The 24,760-nt window shown below is 35.4% G+C and overlaps 1 protein-coding gene across 1 annotated transcript in view; it reads right to left on the bottom strand.

Moving 5' to 3' along the window:
- Window positions 1–24,760, bottom strand: part of TNKS (tankyrase) — a 212,390-nt gene that overhangs the window by 64,592 nt on the left and 123,038 nt on the right. The window contains exons 6-11 of the mRNA XM_041753371.1: window positions 11,768–11,862; window positions 11,147–11,213; window positions 10,640–10,826; window positions 6,213–6,334; window positions 4,658–4,749; window positions 4,498–4,576 (exon numbers count right to left, since the gene is read on the bottom strand). Of these exons, the coding sequence (XP_041609305.1) occupies window positions 4,498–4,576; window positions 4,658–4,749; window positions 6,213–6,334; window positions 10,640–10,826; window positions 11,147–11,213; window positions 11,768–11,862 (642 nt within the window). The remainder of the gene's footprint in view (window positions 1–4,497; window positions 4,577–4,657; window positions 4,750–6,212; window positions 6,335–10,639; window positions 10,827–11,146; window positions 11,214–11,767; window positions 11,863–24,760) is intronic.

The raw sequence follows: 24,760 nt of genomic DNA, 5'->3' as shown, positions 1-24,760 counted from the left end.
CCGGTGCATGGAGCCTGCTTCTTCCTCAGCCTGTGTCTCTGCCTCTCTCTCTCTCTCTCTCTGTGACTATCATAAATAAATTAAAAAAAAAAAAAAGGGGGGGCCTTCCCCAAATAGCTACCTTCTCGGCTTCCGGGGACCTCTCCCCTTCCTTGCCCCTTGCCCAGAGTTGATAACATCTCCCCACTTGCTGCTATCCTTTGCTCATATCCTTAAACCCTGCCCACCTTTGTATATAATTGCTTTATTAAGCTTTCCTCAAATTACCCACTTTGAGTGTGCTTATTGCCAAAACCCTAACAAATACAATTCTCTACCTCTGTATCTTTGGAACACCACCTTCAAAAGCTGCCAAAACCTTTGTATAAAAATTGCCCAATTAAATGGCATTGCCTACACCTTGATTTCTCCCTGCAGCACTGAACACCTGTTCCTTCTTCATACTCCTACTGCACTCAACAGACACTGAAAGACCTGTCAATTTTCTCTTCCTGCAGCTGCTCTTTAAACATGGTAAACTGCAAAGGTCCCTTCCTTAACTCTCCATATTTTTTTCTACCAGGACCTTGCAACACATGATCACTATGTCAATGGCTTTCCAAAAGATCTTTCTAATCCTAGACCGTCTTTCATACTCTACTGCTGTATTTTCAACTGCTAGTTTTATCTACATGTTCCTATATATCATATCAACTCTAAGTACCAAATTATCAAGGCATAGGAAACCAGTATTTCTCTCTAGCTTTCTCACTTCCCTGTATGGTACCACCAGTTTCTAAGTCCATTCCAATCCCCGATTAATTTCTAACAGTCCACCTCTTAAGTGGGTTTCATCTTTTTCTTCCTTGTTCATTGCTAATACCACTCAACTGGATTCAAGATTAGCTCAAGTTTGGTAGTTGCATAAACTTTCAAACTGGTATTTTCCATAGTATCTAGCCTACAGTCTTAATCATTTTGTATCTCAGTATTTGTTGAGTTAGTGGATCAAAACAAATTATAAAGAAAGTAAAAAAAAAAAAAAAGTAAAAAAAAATTATAAAGAAAGTGATATATAACTTTTATATAAAAGTTTAGACAATTAAGGGAAACATGCAATATATGTTTACAAAGACAAATATGGAAAAAATACAATGCTCATATTTACAAGTATGCTTAAAGTATTGCTTGTATGCCAGGTACTATACTATATACTTATATATACATAAGTTCATTTAATTTTTACACACACAAACACACAAATACTTACAGAGGAGGTATTAATACACAAATATCACTGATGAGTCAATTAAGGTTCCAGGAAATGAAGTTCAAGTTCATAAAACTAGAAAGTAGAGGACTATAAAGTGAAAAGTATGTCTGTCTATGTTATAATATGTTTAACATGCATACCAAACCTAAACTTTCTATTTATCATCAAGCTTTAAGCAAAAGAATGTTTTGACTTACATAAATATTAAGTTCTATCTGTCTAAGTAAGACAGATTAGTGATATTAGATCTCCCTATCAAATTCTCTGCCTTTTCTGATATATTAGCCTTAGCTTGGGAACTTGACATGAAGTAGGGAAGGAGGCAGGATAGAGGAAATAGTGTAAGAGAGCTGAGTCTTAATTCAAGTACCTTGTTCAGAAGGTGCTTTTAGAATCAAATGGAAAGCGTAAGTTGTCCAAAAATCAAATTGAAACCATGAGTTCTTCAGAAAGGACACTAAGCAAGCAAACCGTAGGGCCCAACAGCAGCTAAGCTGAGTTTTTACAGTGAGTTTTTACTACGACAGTAGCCACCATATACACCAACCCTAAGGGACAGCAGCCTGCTTTGGAACCAGGGAGTAAGGATGGCAATTGGTATTTATTCGTTCATAACCCTGATTAAATATGTTTTTTTCCCCTCTATTTTAAAGTGCTTAATAGAAGTTCTCGGTTTAGATCAACTACAGTGGAAGGACTAGAGAGGGCAAACTAGTCTAAAAGTCATTCTCTATTACTGACAGGGTGTTTAAAATTATATGTGCTCCACTGATGGATTGAGATGTTATTGATGAAAACGTAATGTGAACATAAAGAGCAGAAAAAGATTGAGAACCATATACCTTGAGTAATGCTGACTGGATAGCTATTAAATAATGTTATTTTTCATTGAAACTTCACGAAATAAAATGACTCATGGGAGACAACCAATAGATATTTTCCAAAAATGAAGGGCACTGTTCATGGTTTTTCAAGAACATTATAAATGCCATAGCTATTTTTAAAAATAGGTCAATGATAAACATACAATTCTCTTAAGTATAGCAGAGAGCCCACTTAGCTTAGTATTTTCTGCTTGACAGAGTAACAAGACATTGTTTATATAATAATGCACTAGTCATACTCTCAAAATAGGTAATAAATCTATAGAACTATTTCCTTTTGTTCCAGTTCATCTTGACTTTTTATATAAAAACAGCAATGGGGGATGCCTGGGTGGCTTGGTCGTTAATCTGCCTTTGGCCCAGGGCATGATTCTGGAGTCCCGGGATCGAGTCCCACACTGGGCTCCCTGCATGGAGCCTGCTTCTCCCTCTGCCTGTGTCTCTGCCTCTCTGTGTCTCTCATGAGTAAATAAATAAAATCTTAAAAAAAACAACAACAACAAAACAGCAATGGTCCTTTTTAAAGCAAGGATATCCAAATTTTGGGATTGTGAACCTTATGAGTGAAGAAATGTTTTGAGAACCCTTTCAATAAATATTTGTGTTCATTTGTAAATTGTAACAAATAGTGCTATACTAATACATAATGGATATGTGCAAAACTTAACACAAAAAGAGAATTACAAAGGCTGGGAAAGAGATGAAACAGTTAAATATTTAAAAATATCCTATTTACTAATTTACAAAATGTCTTTTGGTTCGCTTAAAAAAAAAACCTTAAAAAAAACATAAAAACAGTAATGTAGATTTGAAGGTCTAATTCTAAGTTCATTTTCAGTAGCTTGTCCCATTGACCACATTAGCTCAAAACATGTGACAGAGACATGTAGAACCAGTGGAAAAAGTACATTGTTAGTGATGCCTACTAAATCACAATGATGGGGCACCTGGATGGCTCAGTGGTTGAACATCTGCCTTTGGCTCAGGTCATGATCCCGGGATCCTGAGATTGAGTCCTGCATCAGGGTCCCCGCAGGGAGCCTGCTCCTCTCTCTACCTATGTCTCTGCCTCTCTCTGTGACTGTCATGAATAAATAAATGTCTTTAAAAAAAAAATGCAGTCACTTTCTCATTTACTTTAAAATATGTAATATTCGCCATTAAGGGTTTATGTTTCTTTTTTTAAAACATACCTACATACATGTAAAAAGTACCTACACATAAGTCATTTGTCATCACAGATGATGACAAATTTCGGACCCTCTTATTTTCATTAAAAAAAAAAAAGAGCACAACGCCTAAGTATGACAATTCTTGAAATTCTGAAATAGTCAGATAATTTATGAAATAGTCAGACAACCTCTTTATGCTGTGAGATTGTCATTCCCTGGATTAAAAACAATGTTCCTTATGAAGGATCTACCATTTAGGATAGTATCCATAAATCCACTCATATGGACATGTGTAAAATGCAGTATGCATGATAACATGCTGAAAATGAACAGATGAGCAAGTTTGTCAGTGTCAATCCCTTGCTACTCAGACTTCCGTTCTTCCCCAGGAAACACCTCGATCTGACTCAGACAGGCTGACACATGGACCTAAGGAGGGAGCCAGCATCAATCTGTGTATTAAATATTAGCAGGTATTAATTTTGTTATTCAGAAATAAGGAAATTACTATTTTAATAAACTAAAATTCTAATATTTTTTACTGTTTCCAATGGCTTGTCTTGTATGTTCCATAGAGTGTCTGTCTACTTTGGAGACTTCTGCTTTAAAATACACAGTCTTAAGGATTTAAAAATTTCCAATTTCATGTTACCTCTGAAAAACAACCAGTTTATTTCCTTCCTCCCTCAAGTAATTAATAATTTCAGACAATGCCAACAAAAATGGTTACTGCAAAATTTCTTATTTCTTTAGAGTCAAGGTTATTTGAGAAAATAATTATCATTACCAGTTTAAAGGAACAAAAATGTTCTTTAAAATAAGTAGCAATACTCTATCATTTACAGAAATTATTCTGATAAACCATCAATGATGCTGAGTATCAAAACCTACCAGTTCCAGTATTATTGTAAAACAAGGTAGAGTTAAATGTATTTCGAATGATAAGACCATAGCTACATTTCACTGCTTTACAGAAGAACAATAGTAAAGTTCAATAAAACACAGGTAATTATTTTTATTAGTAACAAGACTTAAATCAGCTTTAAAAGAGAAGAGGTGACTTCAAATACATGGTAACAGTCCTTTACAAAATTCATTTTTCTAGGAAAATCAGAGAGAATGGTAAGAGCCTTAAGAGCACCTAGCTACTCAATTGCAAGTCTGACATTTTATTTCAGGTGTGCCTTACCTTTGCTCCATGCTTATGTAGAACTTCCATGACGTCATTGTGAGCTCTTTCTGCTGCAACATGCAGGGGAGTCATGAAACTATGGAGAGAAGAAAAAGAAATTTCCTAACTTTTGTTGCATTTCCCCTTTAAGACCTGCTTCCTCTGCAATTACACTTACTCTTTATTCTTTTCATTAACATTTGCTCCTTTTCTAAGTAATAGTTCTGTCACTTGCTTTCGTTTGGGATGCAGGGAGGCCACAGCACAGTGCTGTAAAGTAAACACAGCTAAGTTAATAAACTTCTGTTGACAAGTAGACTTCAGAATTAAATAGCATCTGATGACTAGTTAGAACATTGTTCTGTCAAAACATACTTAAAGATGTATTTTACATTATAGAGATCATAAAATTCTTCCTAAATACACTGGAAGTACAAGACATAAGCCTTCAAACTAAGGTGAAATGATTTTTGTTAAGCATTAAGAGAGACACTTTCTTTTTCTTTGGCCAATAAATAATTATCCAATCTATACTTATTTAAAGGTATCAGAATGCTGCCTCTCCAAAGCTACAAATATCTACACCTGAATTAGTCAAACCTTTGTTAAGCTGTCAGCCACATAAATCAAAAGTTCTCAAACTCTGCCCCAGAGCTACTTTAAGCACTATAGAAGCCTAGATGCCCAGGTACAGGCAAGAAGGTAATAAACTTGAAGGAATTTAGTGGAAGATGTATTCTCAGAAATTTTATGTTTTATCCTACATTTATACAATTTTTGGTATTTTTTGTTTTATATTAATGTTTGTATTAAAATGTTAAGAGTAACAAACTACTTACTAGTGAATACAACGAACACTTCAAAAAAGCAGGCTAGGCTTACTCTGTTGCTTCGAGTATCTCCTGGCATAATGCTGGAGAACTTGAATGTATCTGAACTCTAGTCTGAGAGCCATGTATTTATGTGTGCATATAGTGGCCCACTTAAGTTTGATGACTCTTTTAATGTCGTTTTCAGAAAGAACTGACCACAGCTTGACTTTTTTTCTGCTGAATATATGTGGGAATGTAAACTGAAGCATATTTATAGGTCTGTGATAGAGGCATCATGTATGTTTAAATTGTGAATTTTGGAATAATTCTACCAGCCCTACACCTGAAACTTAATGTGGTCAATGACAAGGAAAATAAGCTAATCTTTCTGAAAGGGCCTTAAAAGAAAAAACATGAATAGTTTAAAAAAGAATTTGTACAGTCTGGAGCAAAAATTTCATACTCATCGTTTTTCTATAATGAATGCACTAACTCATTGGATAATGAATAATTCTTGGATAATTGCTCCAAAGGATGATGCAAGTACCACTGAAAATACTTTAATCTTTAATGGAAAACAAACAGTCTTTACCTAGCAACCATAAAAAAAAAAAAAAGATTCTAAGGGGAACGTTACATCTTGTATTTTATGAAAGAATTGGCCACAAAAGTAGATTTGTTATAATATGGTTGGGTAAAAACACAGGTAAAAATAATTCCCAAATCAAGGGTGAGCAAATGTCTATTCTCTCACCCATGAAAGCAATTACTTCCTGAACCAAATTTAAAAGTCAATGCAACCAACATTAAAATGGAAATTTCAGACACTAAAGTTACTGTAAGGTTTCTGAAATGAAAATCACACTTTGTGCCTCCACTACTATTGCAGACCTAAGGAATGGATTAACAGTAAAATCTTACCAGCGCAGTTTCATGAGACTGTGGTTGTTTGAAATTAATGATTTCCAAAGCGAGTGTTTTTTTAACTTTGGCTAGGTCTGCTTCTCTGGCTGCTTGTAGTAAAGAATGACCTTTAAATTCATCTGTTAAAGAAATAATAGTTGACATAAAAGATTTAAAATCTGTAAAAATCATTTTAGCATGATTATACATCAGAAAATTATTAATTTTACACATTGCTCTTATTTTACCAAAGCAGCAACAGATGATATGATGATAAATGTGCAAAGGATGTATAGTTAATGAAAAATTTTACAAAATGAATGCCCTGAAATAAGACTGTTTTATACTCTCAGAGTTCATAAAGACACTACAGATAAGTTTTAAAACAAGCAACCAAAAATGTCTACCAAATGGAAACCAGTTATAAACATATACACACTGGAATAGTTTGAAGCTCTTAATAAGAATGATAGGTCTGTACATAGTATCATGAAAGTATATATAATTAAACGAAAATTGAAGTAGGAAAGACAAGCTGATCCAAATTTTTTGTATTGTTACTACTATTTCCACCACAACTAAATATAAGAAATGATACAAAAAAAAGGCACCTAGAGAAATACTCACCAAAGAATTAATAGCTTAAGCACAGAGAAGGGAAGAACTGAACTATGGGGGAAGTGCTAGAGTTTGATAATTTTCAAAGAACAATTAATATTTCATTATTTGTATAAGCAAGTAAGGGATTTTTTCAAGAGTGATTTCTAAATTAACAGTATAAATAAAAATCCAATACTCTAAATTAAAAACTTATGGTCATATTTTCTATTTCACAATTTTGGTATTTTGATATGATCACTTGCTAACAAAAAACTGAAAATTGTTCTAAAAAGATACAAATGATATGTAACATAATGGATGATGTCGCAATCAATCCTTGGCCCACATAGGCCTTTGCACCTGCCTACTACTGAACTGTTTTCTTTTCCTCTCTCTCCTCTCTTAAGTTCCCCATCTCACTCCCCTCTGTCCCTCAAAAGACAGAGAAAGACACACACAGACACAGATGTGCCTTAATAACTACTATTATTGTTCAATCTCAGTTTAGATACTCTGGATAAGTCTTCCTGATATTCCCCATTATTGGGCTAGGATTCCTTCTTATGAAGTCCACTGCACTTGCATTACCTTTGTATCACAGGATATCCCATAACTTTATTTGCTATGGTGGTCCTCTCACTTAGCATATTGTTTGGTATATAGCACAGTGTGTATTCAATTTGTTGTGTGAATACTGAATACTTATAAAATAAGTCATGGCATGTTCTGGGAGAAAACCATTTTTATAAAACCTCTTGCTTAATGGTACCTTATCATTGGTAAATTCCTCAAGTATAGGACTTTGAAACTTCAGAAACTCAAAGTCAGGGTCAAATGAAGTAAAAGCAAACCAGTATTTCCAAATAACAAAATTATAGATTTTCATTTTAATGATAAAATTAGGGATAAATCAAGAGGAAGAATTACAAACTGCCATATTAGGGAGCAGGATCCTGACAAGTGTAAAGAAAAGCAATCTATTGAGAACTGATCTCAAACAAAAAGTATAGTTTTGCTTTGGACAACAGTCTAGAGAAATTTAAACTGAATTCAAATCATACTGGCTTTTTCTCTAATGACAAATGTTGTATGATTATCTAAATGATAAAAGCAATTCTAATTTTTCAATTGCCCCTTTAAATTCAGGAAAGGGACTCAAAAAAATTAAATGGGCAAATTTATGAAAAACATAAAGAATAAGATGGCAGTACTAAGGAAATCAAGAAATTAGAATGTAATAATACAATTAAACAACATGATATTTTCTCAAATAACAAGAAGTAAAATATTCCTTATCTTTGCTCTTTAGAAAAAAAGTAAAGATTTCTGCCCAAATTGACTTTCAAATTTAAAATATTTTATTGATATATACTCAATATTAAAAAAAGAGAGAATGGAAAATCTATCTATGATATAAAGGTCCCTCGAAATGCAAAGGTTAAAGGTTTGTTTTTTAAAACCTCAAGGAAGTACTTAAGTAGCTAAAAAGAAGGCAGTGAAACTGCAAATTTCTCAAACTTACTCTGAAAACTTAATATTTATAAAATGCCTTAAAGTCTCTCTTTAAAAAAAAAAGTTTCTCTTTTAAGACAAATGCATTTTGAAACAAGAATGAAAGCTACTTTTATTATTTTTACCTCTAGTATGTGCAGAATCCAAAATACCTGTTCATTTAACTTCATGGAAACAACACATTAAAAAAAAGAAGACCAGGAAAAAACAGTGTGTAATGAAAATGCTGTAATGATGGGTAGGATGAAAATATTATTCTTCTTTGTTTTTGTAGAATTTTCTTAAAAAGAATTGTGTCATTGTGAAATGCCTAGTTAAGGCAGTGGTGATGAAAACCATGGTTAAGAGAAGTTCCAACTTTGTTAAATTCTTTTCTTCAAGTAATTCCTTGATAGAATCTTATTTAATAAAATAAAAAATACTGAGGTTGAAAAATACTCTAATCAGGGAACTTCTTTCACAAAACTATACAAATTTCCATTAAATCATGTGTACCCTGGAACCAGATAGTCTAGTGAAATACACTATAAAAACTGATAACAATACTCATAATTGGCAAAATATTTAAAGGAAAAAGAAGTCAAAGGTGACATGGGGGATAAAGCTGAGCCCAGGGGATAAACTAAAAGAAGGAAATTAGAAAAAGATTTTTAAAAAGTTTTGAGTCAATAAACTTGCTGTGCATAGCGCACAACGCACTGTGCTGGGCTGAGGGTAGGTAGATAGATGGGCCCAAACACAAATACCATCAGTACATTTTTATTAGGTAACAAAGCATCGTGCCGGGCTAAAAGACAATAATAAAATGAAAATAATAAAATAATAAATAAATAAAATAAATAAATAAAATATAAAATATTTATAAAAAATAAAATAATAAAATGAAAAGTTGGGCAGCCCCGGTGGGTCAGCGGTTTAGTGCCGCCTTCGGCCCACGGCATGATCCTGGAGACCCAGGATCAAATCCCACGTCAGGCTCCCTGCATGGAGCCTGCTTCCCCCTCTGCCTGTGTCTCTGCTGCTCTCTCTCTCTCTGTCTCTCATGAATAAATAAGATCTTTTTTTTTTTTTTAAAGAAAAGTCTAAGAATTTAAATTTCATTGGGGAGACAGAACTTAAACATATAAGAATGAGCTATATAATGCAAGATAACATATGACAAGGGTCATATGAGTGGAGGGAGAATAAAGGCATTTCTACAAGGATTCATTGCTAAGATATCTGCACAGTTATAATCTGGTTTGTGCTGGCCTGTAATCTAATTGATTCATCTGTTCCAATATCAAAATAAGTTTAAATTTCTACTTGAACAAATGAAAATTACAACTCTTCCTGGTTTAACATAAACCACTTTAAAATTTGCTTAAGTTTGTTTGTTTATTTATTTATTTTTTAATCTGCTTAAGTTTAAATGACGTTTAGCATCATTTTGACTCTGCCTTTTTCTTAAGTATCATTTAAAGATTTTCCTCAGGCATAAGTCCAGTTACCTGATTCGTAGAATCCTGAAAGAGAATACCAACCAGGGGACCAGTTAGATATTATTACGTAGGTGATGCATAGTTTAATTTAAAATGACAATGCCCACATGTAGAATTAAAATATTTCAGTATCTGATATGATAACTAAACATAATATGGTATCCTGAATGAGATCCTGGAACAGAAGAAGGACTTAAGGTAAAAACTAAAGAAATCTGAGTAGAGTATGGTCTTTAGTTAATAATGTATCAATACTGGTTCATTAATTATGCAAGTGTATCTTACTAATAATGTAAGATGTTAATAGGAGGGCAAACTGGCTATGGAGTATATGAGAACTCTACTATTTTTATAACTTTTCTGTAAATCTAAAACTAAACAAAAAGTTTACATAAAAAAACATGCATATGTATATATAGGTAATATGTATCAGCAGTTAAGAATATTATTTCTGCCAAATCATAAAAAGGACCTTATTTAAATTGGGGCAATAACTGTGTCAGCCTGTAGGGCTTGGCAAACAGTGAGTGCTCAATAATGTTAGATATCAAATACTATTACCAATAGTACAAGAATATAAACTCTGTAAGCTCAGAGCATTTTTTTCTGGTTTGTACACTGTTGTATTTTCAGTACCTGGCACACAGTAAGCATGGAATAAATGGTTATTGACTGACTCACCCTCATTAGCCTTAAAAGAAAAGTACAGGATCAGAAATAAGGATTATAAACTAGTGTGAAAGAATGGAAAAGTATCATTTAAGTTAGACAAGACACCAGTTTAATAACTAAAAAAAATGAGATCTTCCAATTTACAACGAGCAATATTGAGTCTGGGATATAAATACATACAAGTCAATCTCTCTCGGAGCTCAGGAGTTGGAGCCATATCTACAGCACTCTTGCCATGGCAATTGACTAACGTAGGATCAGCACCATGGCTAAGTAACAAAGAGCAGACTTCCACACGATTCTTAGAAGCAGCCTCATGGAGTGGAGTAAACTGCCAGAGATCCATAGCATTAACACAAGCTCCATGCTGAATTGAGAAAAAAAGTTTTAGGTCAGTGATCATTTTGCTGGATGAAGTAAAACTCAGAAGACATTTATTTCACTGTATATTTCAGTTATGACTCTTGAAATGTCAGTAAGTATTTTGATTTAATTTCAGCTTTTAAAAACAATGTACAAAAAATTTACAAAAAAACCCCAATTTACATTTAAAAAAATGTTAAGGCAACAGTAATATTTTAAAAAAACATTTTATTTTCTTAAAACTCTGGCCCACAAGTCATGTGAGAACTTATGACAAATTAGAAAAAAAGCAAGTAATATTTACTTTTTAAAAATTACTCTTACCTTTAATAGCAGTTCTGTGACTTCATAATGTCCATATGAACATGCATTATGAAGAGGCACGAGTCCACTAAAGGAAAAAAGGCCAATTAAATACTGCAATTTCAAATAATGTATAATCATTTATCCAAGAAGTATCAACCTTGGTAAGTTTTCTCAGTTCAGATGTCCAAGATTTTATTAGGATAAAAAAAACAGATTACATTATTGTAAACTAATGAATTTGGTTTATTAATAAAAGATGATCCTTATATACCAGATGAATGGGATAGCTATATTACTGGCTTACTGAAACTTTCAATTTGTTTTATCTCCCTTTCTGGAATGTAACTTGAGTTGAAAAACAATAAATGCAATTGGGAAAAGTGAATTGCATCAAATCATAGAATTGCAGTAAAATTTACTAATTTTAGACATTACCATGAGAAAGTCTCTTTAATAAGCAGAACACGAAAATGAAGCCAAAACAAATTTGCAAACATTCTTAAAATGCTACGTAGGCTGTAAAGAAATGGGATACGTGACTTTGTCTAGTGCGAACGAACTTTAGTGTTTCAGATGCTGAAAATAAAGCATAACGCTCCACCCGTGAAACGGTTAGGAAAAGTAAATGGATACACCTACCCTTTGTCTTTCGCGTGAACGTCAGCACCGTGCTGGAGAAGAAGCTGCACTATCCGAACTCTGTTGTAGCCTGCTGCTAGATGTAGAGGCGTAGACTAGAAAAGAATAAAAACATGACCCCTCTTGAAATAAACCACTCTTGCTCTGTCATCTCATCTGTGTTTACTTAGTCTGAAATACAATGAATGCTAACATACACAGAAAACATTGAGTCGAAGTGCCAGAAGATCACATTTCATAACTGGATGAGGGACAATTCATTTACCTCAGGTATAAATTCTAACTTCAGTGCTGTTCATCTATTTCTCCTACTTGGGTTTTTTTTTTTAAGATTTTATTTATTTATTTATTCATGAGAGACATAAAGAGAGAGGCAGAGACATAGACAGAGGGAGAAGCAGGCTCCCCCCAGGGAGCCCAATGTGGGACTCGATCCTAGGATCCTGGGATCACGACCTGAGCCCAAGGCAGACACTCAACCATTGAGCCACCCAGGCATCCCTCCTACTTGTTTTTTTAAGGCTTTCACTAATCTAGCTCTATCCTACCTTCTCTACTTTATTTCTTACTTCTTTCCAACATGAACTATTCTCAGTGTTCTAAGAAGACCCGTTCATACTCCTCATAACCAAAAACATTGTACTTTATCCTACTTAAATCCTGCCCACTTTTCAAGTCTGAGCATTTAAATCCCAATGCTATCATAAGGCCTTCCCTAAAGAGGTGGCTCTCAAAATTTCTCTTGAATAAGGAGGTTGAAAAGCCTCTCTAAAGAACAATTTGAAGAAACTTTAGTGGCAACCAAAAGGACAATGCACCACATTTATTCCATGTGGCTGTTAGCAACGGATCAAAATTAATTTGCTGTATCAGATGCAATGACATATGACAAGACAGTATTTAATTTTTTTATTTTATGCACTATATATGCAGCATAAATACAAAATATGGTTTCTTCTCAACTAATTTCTGCCACATTAATTTGAACCAAGTTATTAAAAGGTTCTCTGCCCCTATCTAATATAATTAAAATAAGTAAACTTCTTCCTTTTTTAAAATGGAAATAACATTAATTAAAAGATTTTCTGTGACCACTGCAATTTTTCCACCTTTGCTCATTTATTTAAAGTTTAAATACTGTAACAGCTCTTCACACAGGGTCTAATATACCTTAATGTACTCTCATTTTTTCTGTTCATCTATTTGGGCCATGATATAAATATCATGTAAGATTTTCAATTTCTTTCCTTCATATACTATAAAAGGCAGGATACAAAAGAATCACTAAATACTATACTATCTAGTACTGCTTTCAAGGCACACCATACATTTTATATGTTCTGACAGCCTCTAAGTTTAGGAGATATTTTTGAGCAGTATACAGTTAATAATGAGGAGACCATGTAGATCAGAAGAGCATACCAAAGAGGAAGTCAGGAAACTTGATTATATTCCTGGATCTTATGAAACTGTTTAAGTCATATTACCTATATATCTCAGCCTCTTCATGTGTAAAATAGCATCCATCCTAGCTATCTAAAAAAATGTGCTACGAGAAGTCTTCTTCCAGATATAAACACTTCTCAAATGTAAAATACCATATAAAAATAGATGATTAAAATTTCTGTATCATTAAACAACTTGCCCATCCAAATTTCTGCTTTCAGACACATGTCGAATGTTACTGCAAATAATACTGCCAGGAAATATCAAGTTATTTTGAAAGCTGTTTTTCTCCCTCCTTAATATTTTAAAGATGTTCCTTAACTATCTTCTGGTTTGTATCATTTCAGACTAGAAATTTGCCAACATCCTTATGTTTGTTCTTTTGTACATGTGGCTTCTCTTCTGGGTACTTTAATATTTTTTCTCAATCCCTGGCTTAAATTGCTTAACTTGATTGTGAAGTACATTGGTATACCTCCTGTTGCTGCTGCTCCTTCTCCTCTTGTGATGCTTGGGGCTTGTTGGGCTTCTTAGATCTGTGGTTCATAGTTTTCACCAAATTTGGAATATATTCTTTTTTCAAATTTTTTTTCTGCCCTCTCTCCCACCATTCTCTTTAGAGATTATGGTTGCTTTCAGAGTTTGCTCTTAAGCTTTGTTAAACAGAAACAGAGCAGTCTTTAGCCTAGGACTAATTTTCCCCTTCCAGTGGGGTATCACCCTTCTGAGTACCTATGATACCTAATGAGTCAGGAAGTTTGTCCACTCTGGCTGGTAGCAACAGAAACAATCACGGATGCCATGTGACTTGACTTGCCAGGGTTGTTACCTCTAACGGTCTTTCAGTAGGTCTTTTTATCACCCTCTGTGGTTTCCTCAGACTCATGTTAATTAGTACTCAGTTGAAGACAGTCAGGGGGAGTTCCGCAGATCTCTGGAGCTGTCTTCTCTGTGCAGCTCTCCTTTCATGGCTCCTCAACCTGCTAACTCTTGCCACAGTCTAACTAAACTCTGAATTTCACCTTCTCCTCTCAGGGAGACCAATGGGCTCCTCCTGGATTTCCTCTCTCCGATTTAGGACTGGAAATGCTTCCTAGGCAGTAAGCTAGCACAATCACACAACTCAGCTTATTTAATGTTTCTCTCTCAAGAATCACTACCATGTACTGTCAGATGTCCAATTTCTGAAAAACATTGTTTCATATATTTTTTTAGCTTTTAAAAAATTGTTTCAGGAGGGAAAGTAAAACTAGTTTCTGTTACTCCATCTTGGCCCACCTTCAGGACTGAACTGGACTTCACACTCTAGTTGTGAAGTTTCCTCAAGAGACAATGAGTAGTTTGGATATCTGGTCAATAAGTCAGTAAGCTCTTTTATAGGACTTAGCTGACATTTAATATTACATGAAAAAAGTGACATCTTCATTACTGATACACAAAAATATTTTCCTTTTTCATATTAAAAATCTTTCACAAAGTCCCTAAATGGATGAATATATATACATACATTTATTCAGAAGGATAAAACATAAGAAAATATTTAGTTTCTGGGTTTTTAAAAATCACTGAGACTAAAAAAATTATTTATAATGCTTTGACAATGGTTATGTATTTACTTTCTAAGCTATTGTATTTAGATAAATTAGAAGACTCTGTAATTGACAAGGTAGGAAGTGATAGGAGGCTTGAAATAAAGCAGTTGTGAAAAAACAGGGTTGAGGAGTGAGTGCCAAAAACTGTTATAAAGCAGAACTGACAGGATCTGATAACTGACTGATGCAGGTGGTAAAGGGTATGGCAGTTCCAGTTTGGAAATGTCAGCAACAGATGGAAAGAAAGGAATGATATAGGTTGGAAAGGGGAAGGGAAGAGAGAAGAGGAAGCCAGACAGATTCTGAGGTTTGGGTTTATCGATATGGCAGTGATTATGGGAATAACTAGAATTCAGGAATAGTAAAGGCTGAACACTAATTTGGTTATCACTGGCATTCATATAAAATAATAGAGTATTAGGGTGCCTTGGTGGCACAGTCAGTTAAGTGCTTGGTTTCAGCTCATGTCATGTATCTCAGGGTCATGAGATCAAGCCCCACATTGAACTCTACACTCGGCACAGAGTCTGCTTAAGAGCCTCCCCTATTCACCTTTTGCCCTCCCCCACCGCCCTGTGCTCTAAAATAAATAAATAAAATTTTAATAAAATAAAATATTTCAGCATCTGCTATGTGGCAGCACGTTAAGTGCTAGGAGTAGCATGGTAAGCAAGAAAGGCTCAATACTTTGCCTTTATGAGTTTTCTTATTCCTCCGAAACATAAGTCCCTAAATGAAATACATATATACTCATTTTTCAGAAGGCTCATTCATTCAGAAAGATGAAGAAACCAAAGTCTAGCTTCTCAGGAATCAACTAGAGAAAAGCAGACAACTACTATTAAGCGTAACAAAGACTGTAGCAAGGGAAGTTCAGGATGTCATGAGAGGCTAGCAGCTGCATACCAAAAACACTCTGGAGGCCAGCAGAAGAGGTTATGGAAGATTCTCAGAACTGCCTCCCGAGGGTAGACTTGAGGACAAACAGCAATCACTGAGACAAAAGGCTGGTGAACTTTATTCCAGGTAGTAGGAAGAGCGCATATTAATACCCACCAGACATGGAGGAAATTAAAAAAATTCAGGGGCTAAGTGTAATATGTGAGATTGAGGGAGATTCTAAGATCAAGGGGAAAACTCTGAAGAGCCTGAAACAGAAATTAAAAGATTGCAGTTTTCGAAAGACTGCTCTAGTTATTGCACAGAGAATAAACTGGGGTGGGGTATAAACCTGACAGCAGAAGACCCAAATTGAAGACTGCTGGACTAACGGAGGAGACAGGTAACGATGGTGTCAGCTGGCAAAACGGGAGCAGCGCCTAAGTAGAGGTAGCTGAGCTCTTAAGGGAGTAGATAAACTCACAGGGAAAGTAAGGACAGAATAAGCCAAAGAAGCCTTTCTAAGTAGTAGTTCGAATGTGGATGCTAATTATGCAAACTTAATAGCATCACTAGAAGGCACATACAAATCTGTAAAATGCATGCAATAAATTTGAGAAAATGGTAGAAAGCAAAAAGAAAAAGTAAAAATTAAGAACAAAGGATGATTAGAACAAGCATACACTCCTAAGAGCCCAGAGGTTTTTCCTCTAGAACAAAGGGCAGTAGGTATCATGCTTAGCATCTAAACATTCTATACCAAATACTATCTTCTGATGGCAAAGCAATTAAAATCATGTGGGCTAGGACTAAATTTAATGAATGGTTAGCACACAGTGCCAACTTTACACCTCAATTACCAAATGGCAAAGTAATGATAAAAGTTAATTTTCTAAATGCTAGGATAATTAGCAGAATGTAATGTAGGTTTTGAAAAAAAAATCAAGCAGACCCATTTGTAAAATATCCACACATGGTACTTGATAATTTGTAGTGTTATAAACTAGTAAACACAAGAAGCAAACATTTAAGACATCATCATACACAGGCCAGCAGTCACCACCAGTTTGCATATCTTAGATTTATTCTTAAAACGGATCTGTTGTTGGAATATTTTAAAAGTCAAGAATGAAGAGTGATAAAAAGTGTGGAACATGGGCAGCCCGGGTGGCTCAGCGATTTAGGGCCGCCTTCAGCCCAGGGCCTGATCCTGGAGACCTGGGATTGAGTTCCACGTCAGGCTCCCTGCATGGAGCCTGCTTCTTCCTCTGCCTGTGTCTCTGCCCCTCTCTCTCTGTCTCTCATGAATGAATACATAAAATCTTTTTTTTAAGTGTGGAACTGCAAATATAAAAACTATATTTTCCTGATGTAAGAGAATATTACTGATATTTCATACTATAAAATGTTTATAAAAAAGAACTCTTACTTAAAGAAATCTCATAATTCAAAGTTTTTTTTTTTAAGATTTTATTTATTTATTCATGAGAGACAGAGAGAGAGAGGCAGAGGGAGAACCAGGCTCCATGCAGGGAGCCCGATGCGAGACTTGAACCAGGACCACCGCAGGATCACACCCTGGGCCGAAGGCAGATACTAAACCGCAGAGCCACTCAGGGATCCCCTCAAAGTTTTTTTCTTGGAATCGGATCATAAAAAACAAACATATATATCTGTCCTTGCCTTTAATGACACAGATTTGCAGCACAGAATTAAGCATGTATAAGATAGCTTTAACTTACCGTACACATACATGCAGAGCAAAAATAGCATGGGACAGCCCTGTTCAAAAGCTGTGACTGCAACCTTACTGTAAGTCCAGGTGCCACAATATAAGGAAATGAATAAAGGCTTTTAAATTTGGGGTTTGTGTTCTTGCTTTGCAAATTGACAAGGTCTATGACTTTGTCATATGTCTATGTCATATGTCTATGACAGTGTCTTGGAGCCTTGCCTTCCAGTGTCTGTAAAATGAGAACTGTAATTCTTACCATTTAAGGCTATTTTATGGATGACAGAAAACTGTATAAAGTATCTAATACAGTATCACACAGAAAAAGCTCAACAAAAGTAGTTACTACTTATTATCACCTTATTAATAAGTATCTTACATATTTAGTAGTTACTTTTTAGCAGTCATTTATCAGTTCTCACCTTACTTTATCTATTAGTACTATTTGACATAGCTAATCACGTCCTCTTTCTTGAAATAGTTTTCTTTTTGGCACCTAGGACACGAAGGCCTATTCACTGGCTACTCCTGAGTCTTTTTTTTTCTGGTTGCTCCTCATTTTCTTGACATTGGAATACTCCAGGACGGTGTCCTTAAATCTCTTTTATTATCTATACTCATTCCTTTGGTATTCTCATCCAGTCTTGTGGCTTTAAAAAACTGTCATACACTAAGAACTCCTCAATCCCACCTCCAGCTCAGTCATCCTCTTTGCTAAACTCCCGACTCTCCTAATCTAACTTTCTACTTGACATCACCACAAGGATACATGGGAGACATCTCCTGCTTATCATATCCACAAGTGAACTTCCAGTATTCCCTCCAAAACCTACAACAAAGAATTTCCTATTGCTGTTAATAGCAACTCTACCCTTTTCATTAATAAGGTCAAAAACTTTGAGTTTTTCCTGATTACCATCTTTCTCTCACACACTATGCTCACTGTATCAGAGTATTTCTATTGGCACTATCTCCAAAGTATCTCTGGAATCCAATCACTTCCCTGTCACTGGCCTGGTCTAAGTCTTCATCTTCTCTCAGTTGGCTGAGTTGGAACAGCCTTCTACTTGGCATTCTTGCTTCCAGCATGATCCCCTCAGAGTCCACCCAACACAGAAGCAGAATGATTCTGTTAATATATACAGTTAGATATACCAATCCTCTGTTCAGAATCTTCCAAGGGCTCTCATCTCACTCTAAGTAAAAGCTAAGTCTGTATAATTATCTAAAAGGCCATAAAAAAATCTCTCCCAGTACTACTCTTCAACTTTCCAACCTCATCTTTTACCTTTTACTCTGCTCTCCCTGGTTCACTACACATGGCTCAAATGCCCTAATTACTAATTAGCTGAAATGACTGGGAATTAGATTGTACTTATAAATGAAATACCTTCTGAAGAAATTAAAGGTCTACCAGTAACACAATATTCTCCAACTTAAATTTAATTTCACATGTGACTTCTTAACAATCCAAACAACAATGGAAGACAAAATATTCCTGAGGGTTAAATATCAAAATAAAATAAAAGAATCTTATGGATACATAAGGCAGTTATCTGCTTTCAAAGACCTATATATTATTATGGGCCCAGAATATAAAAATTTAATTTCTAAATCTTTTTTTTTTCCATTGAGCAAAGAAATGATAACTAGGTTTTAAGATTTAAATGCATTATTACATACAGTCAATCCAAGAGGAATTTTAGCATATATATATATATATATTTTTTTTTTTTTTTAAAGACTTTATTTATTCATGGAAGACACAGGGAGAGAAGCAGAGACACAGGCAGAGAGAGAAGCAGGCTCCATACAGGGAGCCCAATGTGGGACTCGATCGGGGTCTCCAGGATCACACCCTGGGCTGAAGGAGGCACTAAACTGCTGAGCCACCCAGGCTGCCCAGCATTTATATTTTAACACAAAACACACATTGCTTTTCTCACAAATGACTGCTGGGTCCAGGGGAAAGCGTTCCTTGATCTGATTGTGCTGAGGAAGCTTTGGAAGTTAACCATTACCATAGAATATCCCAATCTTTTTAATATTGTTCTTCTAAAAAGCATAAAATATAAAAATTCTTAATTTCTTAAGACTGTTATTGTATTGTTATAAAGCACACTCTTTGGCACATTCCTTACATAAGATTTTAAAATGAGATCCCAAAATTCCAATACTCCAAAAAATTATCTCTTCTCCTCTTGTTCTGTCTTTGGACAGTATGTTTTTGAAAATAAAATATAAAAAAGATTGCCAAAGATTGGTCCTAAAACTATTTGCCACAATCTTTAACACTTGTCACAAAATAACATACAGTAATTATTTGTCTCCTCTCATCTACCCTGAGCTCAGAACAGAAAATATATCTCAGTTTCATGTTTGAAGGCTTAACAGAGTATCTTATACTTAGCAGGGTATTAAAAAAAAAATTAAAGTTATTGTCAGCTTTTGATTTACATTACTAAGAGGCAACAGAGGACACGAAAAACCCAGCTTGGTGAATTTGAATTTAAATTTGTGTGAAAAATATACACCTACATTTCAACACAGGCCTGGGTGATGTTTGATGCATTCCTTAAGAAAGAACAAAACCACAACTGTGAAGCCATGATATAAGTCATCAGAAAGCTGTCTAACCTCATGCTATACAGTATATTTTGGTTTTTATTAAGATAAACGCCCAATGTGGCCTCGATCAAATCCTCTGGAATTTTCCACACTACAGTAACTGACTCATCCTGGTTTGCCCAAGATTTTCCTGGTCCCAAGAAACCCATTCATCCCAGGCAGGCGGGGATGCTCAGTCATCCTACTCTAGCTTAATGCTGAATGAATTTCTTGGTTCCTGGAGCTGTCCCAAGTCAGAAAATTGTGTGTGTGTCGGCATGTGCGTGCCTACGTGCAAGGGCACACAGGCATTCTGAATAAAGAAAGACTTATTCCTCTGCCAAACTAGGAAAAGAATCCTATTAAAAGTTGGCTTAAAAGATAACAAAGGATACTTCTCTTCCCATTTAACAATTCTTTTGAAAAGACTCAAGTGTAGTCTTCCTCAGTCCATACAAGCTCCACATACTATTCAAGTTCTTCCTCTGGCCTCTTGCTCTTGTTATAGTTACAGAAATGGCTTCATAAGGTAAAAATTTATGATCTTTTCAGCACTGAACACTCATGTCAGCATCACCCAGATTCAACAATCATTGATTATTAAGACTTGGTTACATTGGCATCTGCCATCACTCTTTTATCTTGTATTTTTCCCACTGGAGAATTCTGAAGCAAAATCGAGACACTGTTAACATTTCACCCTTACGTATTTCCATAGGTGTCTCTAAAAATTATGGGCCTTTTCTTTTAAAACCCCAAACTTACTCTAACAAAACAGTGGTAAATCCATCTAATACCCATATAAAGTACCTTTCCTAATTGTCTGAAAAACTTCGGAAAGTTGGTTCGCTGGATGAAAGGGTCAATTTTGGGGGGTCTTGTGCCATTAAGTCTCTCTACATCTACAATGGTCTTCATCTCTCCTTTTTTCTTTTTTCATGATCCTGACTTGCTGAAGAGACCTCGTTAGTTGCTCCCTTCCCTGTGTGAGGATTGCACTTGTGCCTAGCTGTATTTTCTGTGTTTCATGTAAACTGGAACTTCCTCTTTCATGTGCAACCTCTTTAGTAAGAATATTTCATAGACAATACCTCAGTATCATAACGGGGGACATATTACGTCTGGATAGCCTACTTTTCGTGATAAGATTGCACTGTGTACCATCAATTTTGCAATTACTACCTCTGTGAATCTGTGAATTCCGGATATCATCCTTGTAATTTTCTTAGCTTCCTGCCATCTTTTTATAATGTATTATATGTAAACAAACAGAAGATCACTACACTGAAAAATTCCAATACTTAGTTCTGCTTTTTTAAGAACATACATTCAGATAAGATTTCAAAAATGAGGTATTATATATCTATTTTCTCAGTTTTAACTGCTCTCAATTATCCATTAACTTTACTCACTATTCCCTCTCAAATAGAATTCCCTTTTAAATTATAAAAATAGGGGCACCTGGGTGGCTCTATGGTTAGATGTCTGCCTTTGGCTCAGGTTGTGATCCTGGGATGCTGGGATGGAGTCCCGCATGGGGCTCTCTGCATGAAGCCTGCTTCTCCCTCTGCCTATGTCTCTCTGCCTCACTCTCAGTGTCTCTGATGAATAAATAAATACTTTACACACCAATTGCCAGAGCTACAAACAATATTATCTCCATATAAAGGGGGAAACTGAGAAACAGAGAGATTAATATAGCAAGTTAATAGCAGAGTTAGAGATCAAATCTAGGCATCTGACCTCAGAACTCCCATTCTGCCTTCCTTCTTTTCCTCTGGCTGGGTGCTCAGGTTCTGGATAGCATGTTTAAAAATGGACTAACACGGCTAAGTGGCAGAAGAGTAACTCCTGGCTGGCAGGGATCACACTGGTAGTCCTGGCTACATTAGCACTGATCCATAAGGGTACTATATGTGAAACCCTATGAATAATGAGTGTGACCATACCTCTGGATGAGGATCCCTGAAATGGAAGACTTCTTAACAATAGTTGTCTAGAATAGTAGGCATTAGAGGACAAAAAAGAATAACAGGAAATTGAAATTGAAATTGGATAAGATGATTCATCTGTGTAGATATGCTACATGAACAGAGGTAAATAAGACTGGTATTTTCCAAATCAGAGAGCATATTCTTCCAAAGTAACACATGTCATCTTTAGGAGGGAACCTAAGGCATTTGAAAATTTGTAGAATTTATGGAATATCTTATAAAGATTCTGTACCTCAGCTGCCTTACACAGTAAAAATTTATTTTTAAATTGAGACTATAAAGGACTATCTTTAAGTGTATGTACTGGGAAGAGAAGGAAAGAACCACACAAGAAAGAACAGGAAATACACAGAGGAATATTTGTGAGAATAAAGTTCTGAATGCCAACTTAATTCAATTTTAACTTAACGTTCTCATCATGGAAATTCCAAGGGGATTCTTCAACAGCCAGACATTTGTTTTTCTCTTTTCCAGTCTCAGATTCAGCAGAATTGACATGTATGCATGAAAATGAGTTTCTAGCTTCCTCTCATTGGGTTTGTACAGTAGGAAAAAAAAAAAAAGAATGCTTAGCACTCTCAGAAGGTGCAACATTAATTTTGCATTGTTTAATGAGAAACAGCTGGCAAACTCTATGGAAACCAGGTTTCATGTCTGATACTAACCTGATGCTTTATACCTGTAGAAGAAAAGTTTTCACACTATTCAAACCTCACATGAATTCCTTTTTATAATTAATATTTACAGTCTCAGGTTTTTAAATGTAAACATCAAAGATTCTAACATTCAACAGACAGTTGACTTACTCTGGAAACAGGACACAAGTTACATTGATTGGCATCTAAAGATTATGAGGGAATCATTCCATGTTAGATTATTAAATTGTCATTTTAATCATGTAAACTGGGAGAAATTCCTGTAGCTGATTTTAATGTTGTTTTTTTTTTTAAAATTTTTATTTATTTATTTATGATAGTCACAGAGAGAGAGAGAGAGAGAGAGGCAGAGACACAGGCGGAGGGAGAAGCAGGCTCCATGCACCAGGAGCCCGACGTGGGACTCGATCCCGGGTCTCCAGGATCGCGCCCTGGGCCAAAGGCAGGCGCCAAACCACTGCACCACCCAGGGATCCCCTGATTTTAATGTTGTTAAGAGCTCTAGGGCTTGGGAGATACGCTATCACCTCAAAGTTCATTCAGTGATAAAGTCGTTTCTGAGCTTGCGTATGTGAATTTGACAGCTAAGAGCAGCTAAGAGCAGAGAGCTCCAGTTCTGTTCCCTGCCAATGGCCCCTTCCCCAACTCCAAGAGGTACTGAACTCTCTCTGAAACTAGGAGATTACTTTAATGGGCATTTTTATGGTATTCACAGTAGGGTATTATCATGTTACTATCATCACAAAAGAAAAATCAATATATGAAATATTTTATATTTCGAGTTTGTCTATTTTCAAATTTCCTAATTTGACTACCCAGATATGAATTTCAATTAATTATGTATGGTATTCATAGTGTTGTATTTGAAGTTTTACTACTGATGCTATTCTTAGTAGAGAAAGATGTTTTGTTATTAGTCACTGAAAACAGTCTTTTTTGAAAAAAGAATATTATGGGGATTCTTGATGCTTTTAGGAACTTTCCTTTATAATTCTAATTTAATTGAGCAAGTAAGTAAGTGGACGAATATGAATGGGGGAAAGGGATTTAGGCTTCCTAAGCAATTATTACACAAGAAATATTTTTTAAAAAGGTAGTGATACAAAAATAACCAAGTGTTATTACAGACAGGGTGTTTTGTGTCCACACCCACCCCCCAGCAAACTCATATGTTGGAAGCCCTAACCCTAATGTGGTATTTGGAGACAGGACCTTCAGGAGGTAGTTAGGGTTAGATAAGGTCATGAAGTGGGTCCTCCTCATGATAAGGTTAGTGCCCTGATAGATAACAAACACCTAAGAGCTTGTGTGTTATCTCTCAGCAAAAAGGTGGCCCTACACAAGCAGGAGAGCCCCTCATGAGAAACTGACCATGCTGGAACTTTGATCTTGGACTTTCCAGCCCCAGAGCTCAGAAATAAATTTCTGTTAAGCCACTCACTCTATGGTATGGCAACCTGAAGCTAAGATACTAAGTAACTGGTACAAAATGAGTTAATAAATTAGCAGTTTATTGGTTTTATATTATGGCCAGACCACAGTGCCTAATAATGCTCAAAGCTACAGATAATCTCAAAGTTCTTAAGTCCATAATTAACTCTTCACTTTTTGCTGCTTCTCATTAAGCCAGAAGTTTCTGAAATCAGACTTCTCTTTGTCCCTAAGCAAGCCTTTTCACCCACTAAGGTTTACCCTTAACTGATGCTAACCCAACAGTTTAAACTGAAGAGATCATATCAAATAATAATCATTATAGGGCCATTTTAAAATATCTTCATCACCTATCAATTGATACATAAAAGTATGTTAATAACACTACCCACCACCCCACTCATCCACAGAACTTGGACATCAGCAATACCACTGCAGCTACTTTGCATGTTTCTTCCAGATTCTATGCCCTTGCCGCTCTGCCAGATGGATGTTTTTCAAGCGAATGCCACAGCTGTTATCTACTGTACCCTATAAAGTTTGGTTTACTTGTAGAGGCAGAAAGAGCACTTTAAACTTAGATTCTTACCATTTCAAAAAAAATATTTAAGTATCACTTTTGTAACTTGGCTTCTAAATAAAATTTTAGTAATGAA

The sequence above is a fragment of the Vulpes lagopus genome, chromosome 4, assembly GCF_018345385.1.
Source record: "Vulpes lagopus strain Blue_001 chromosome 4, ASM1834538v1, whole genome shotgun sequence".
Classification (NCBI taxonomy): domain Eukaryota; kingdom Metazoa; phylum Chordata; class Mammalia; order Carnivora; family Canidae; genus Vulpes; species Vulpes lagopus.
This window is presented reverse-complemented; position numbering and strand designations above follow the sequence as displayed.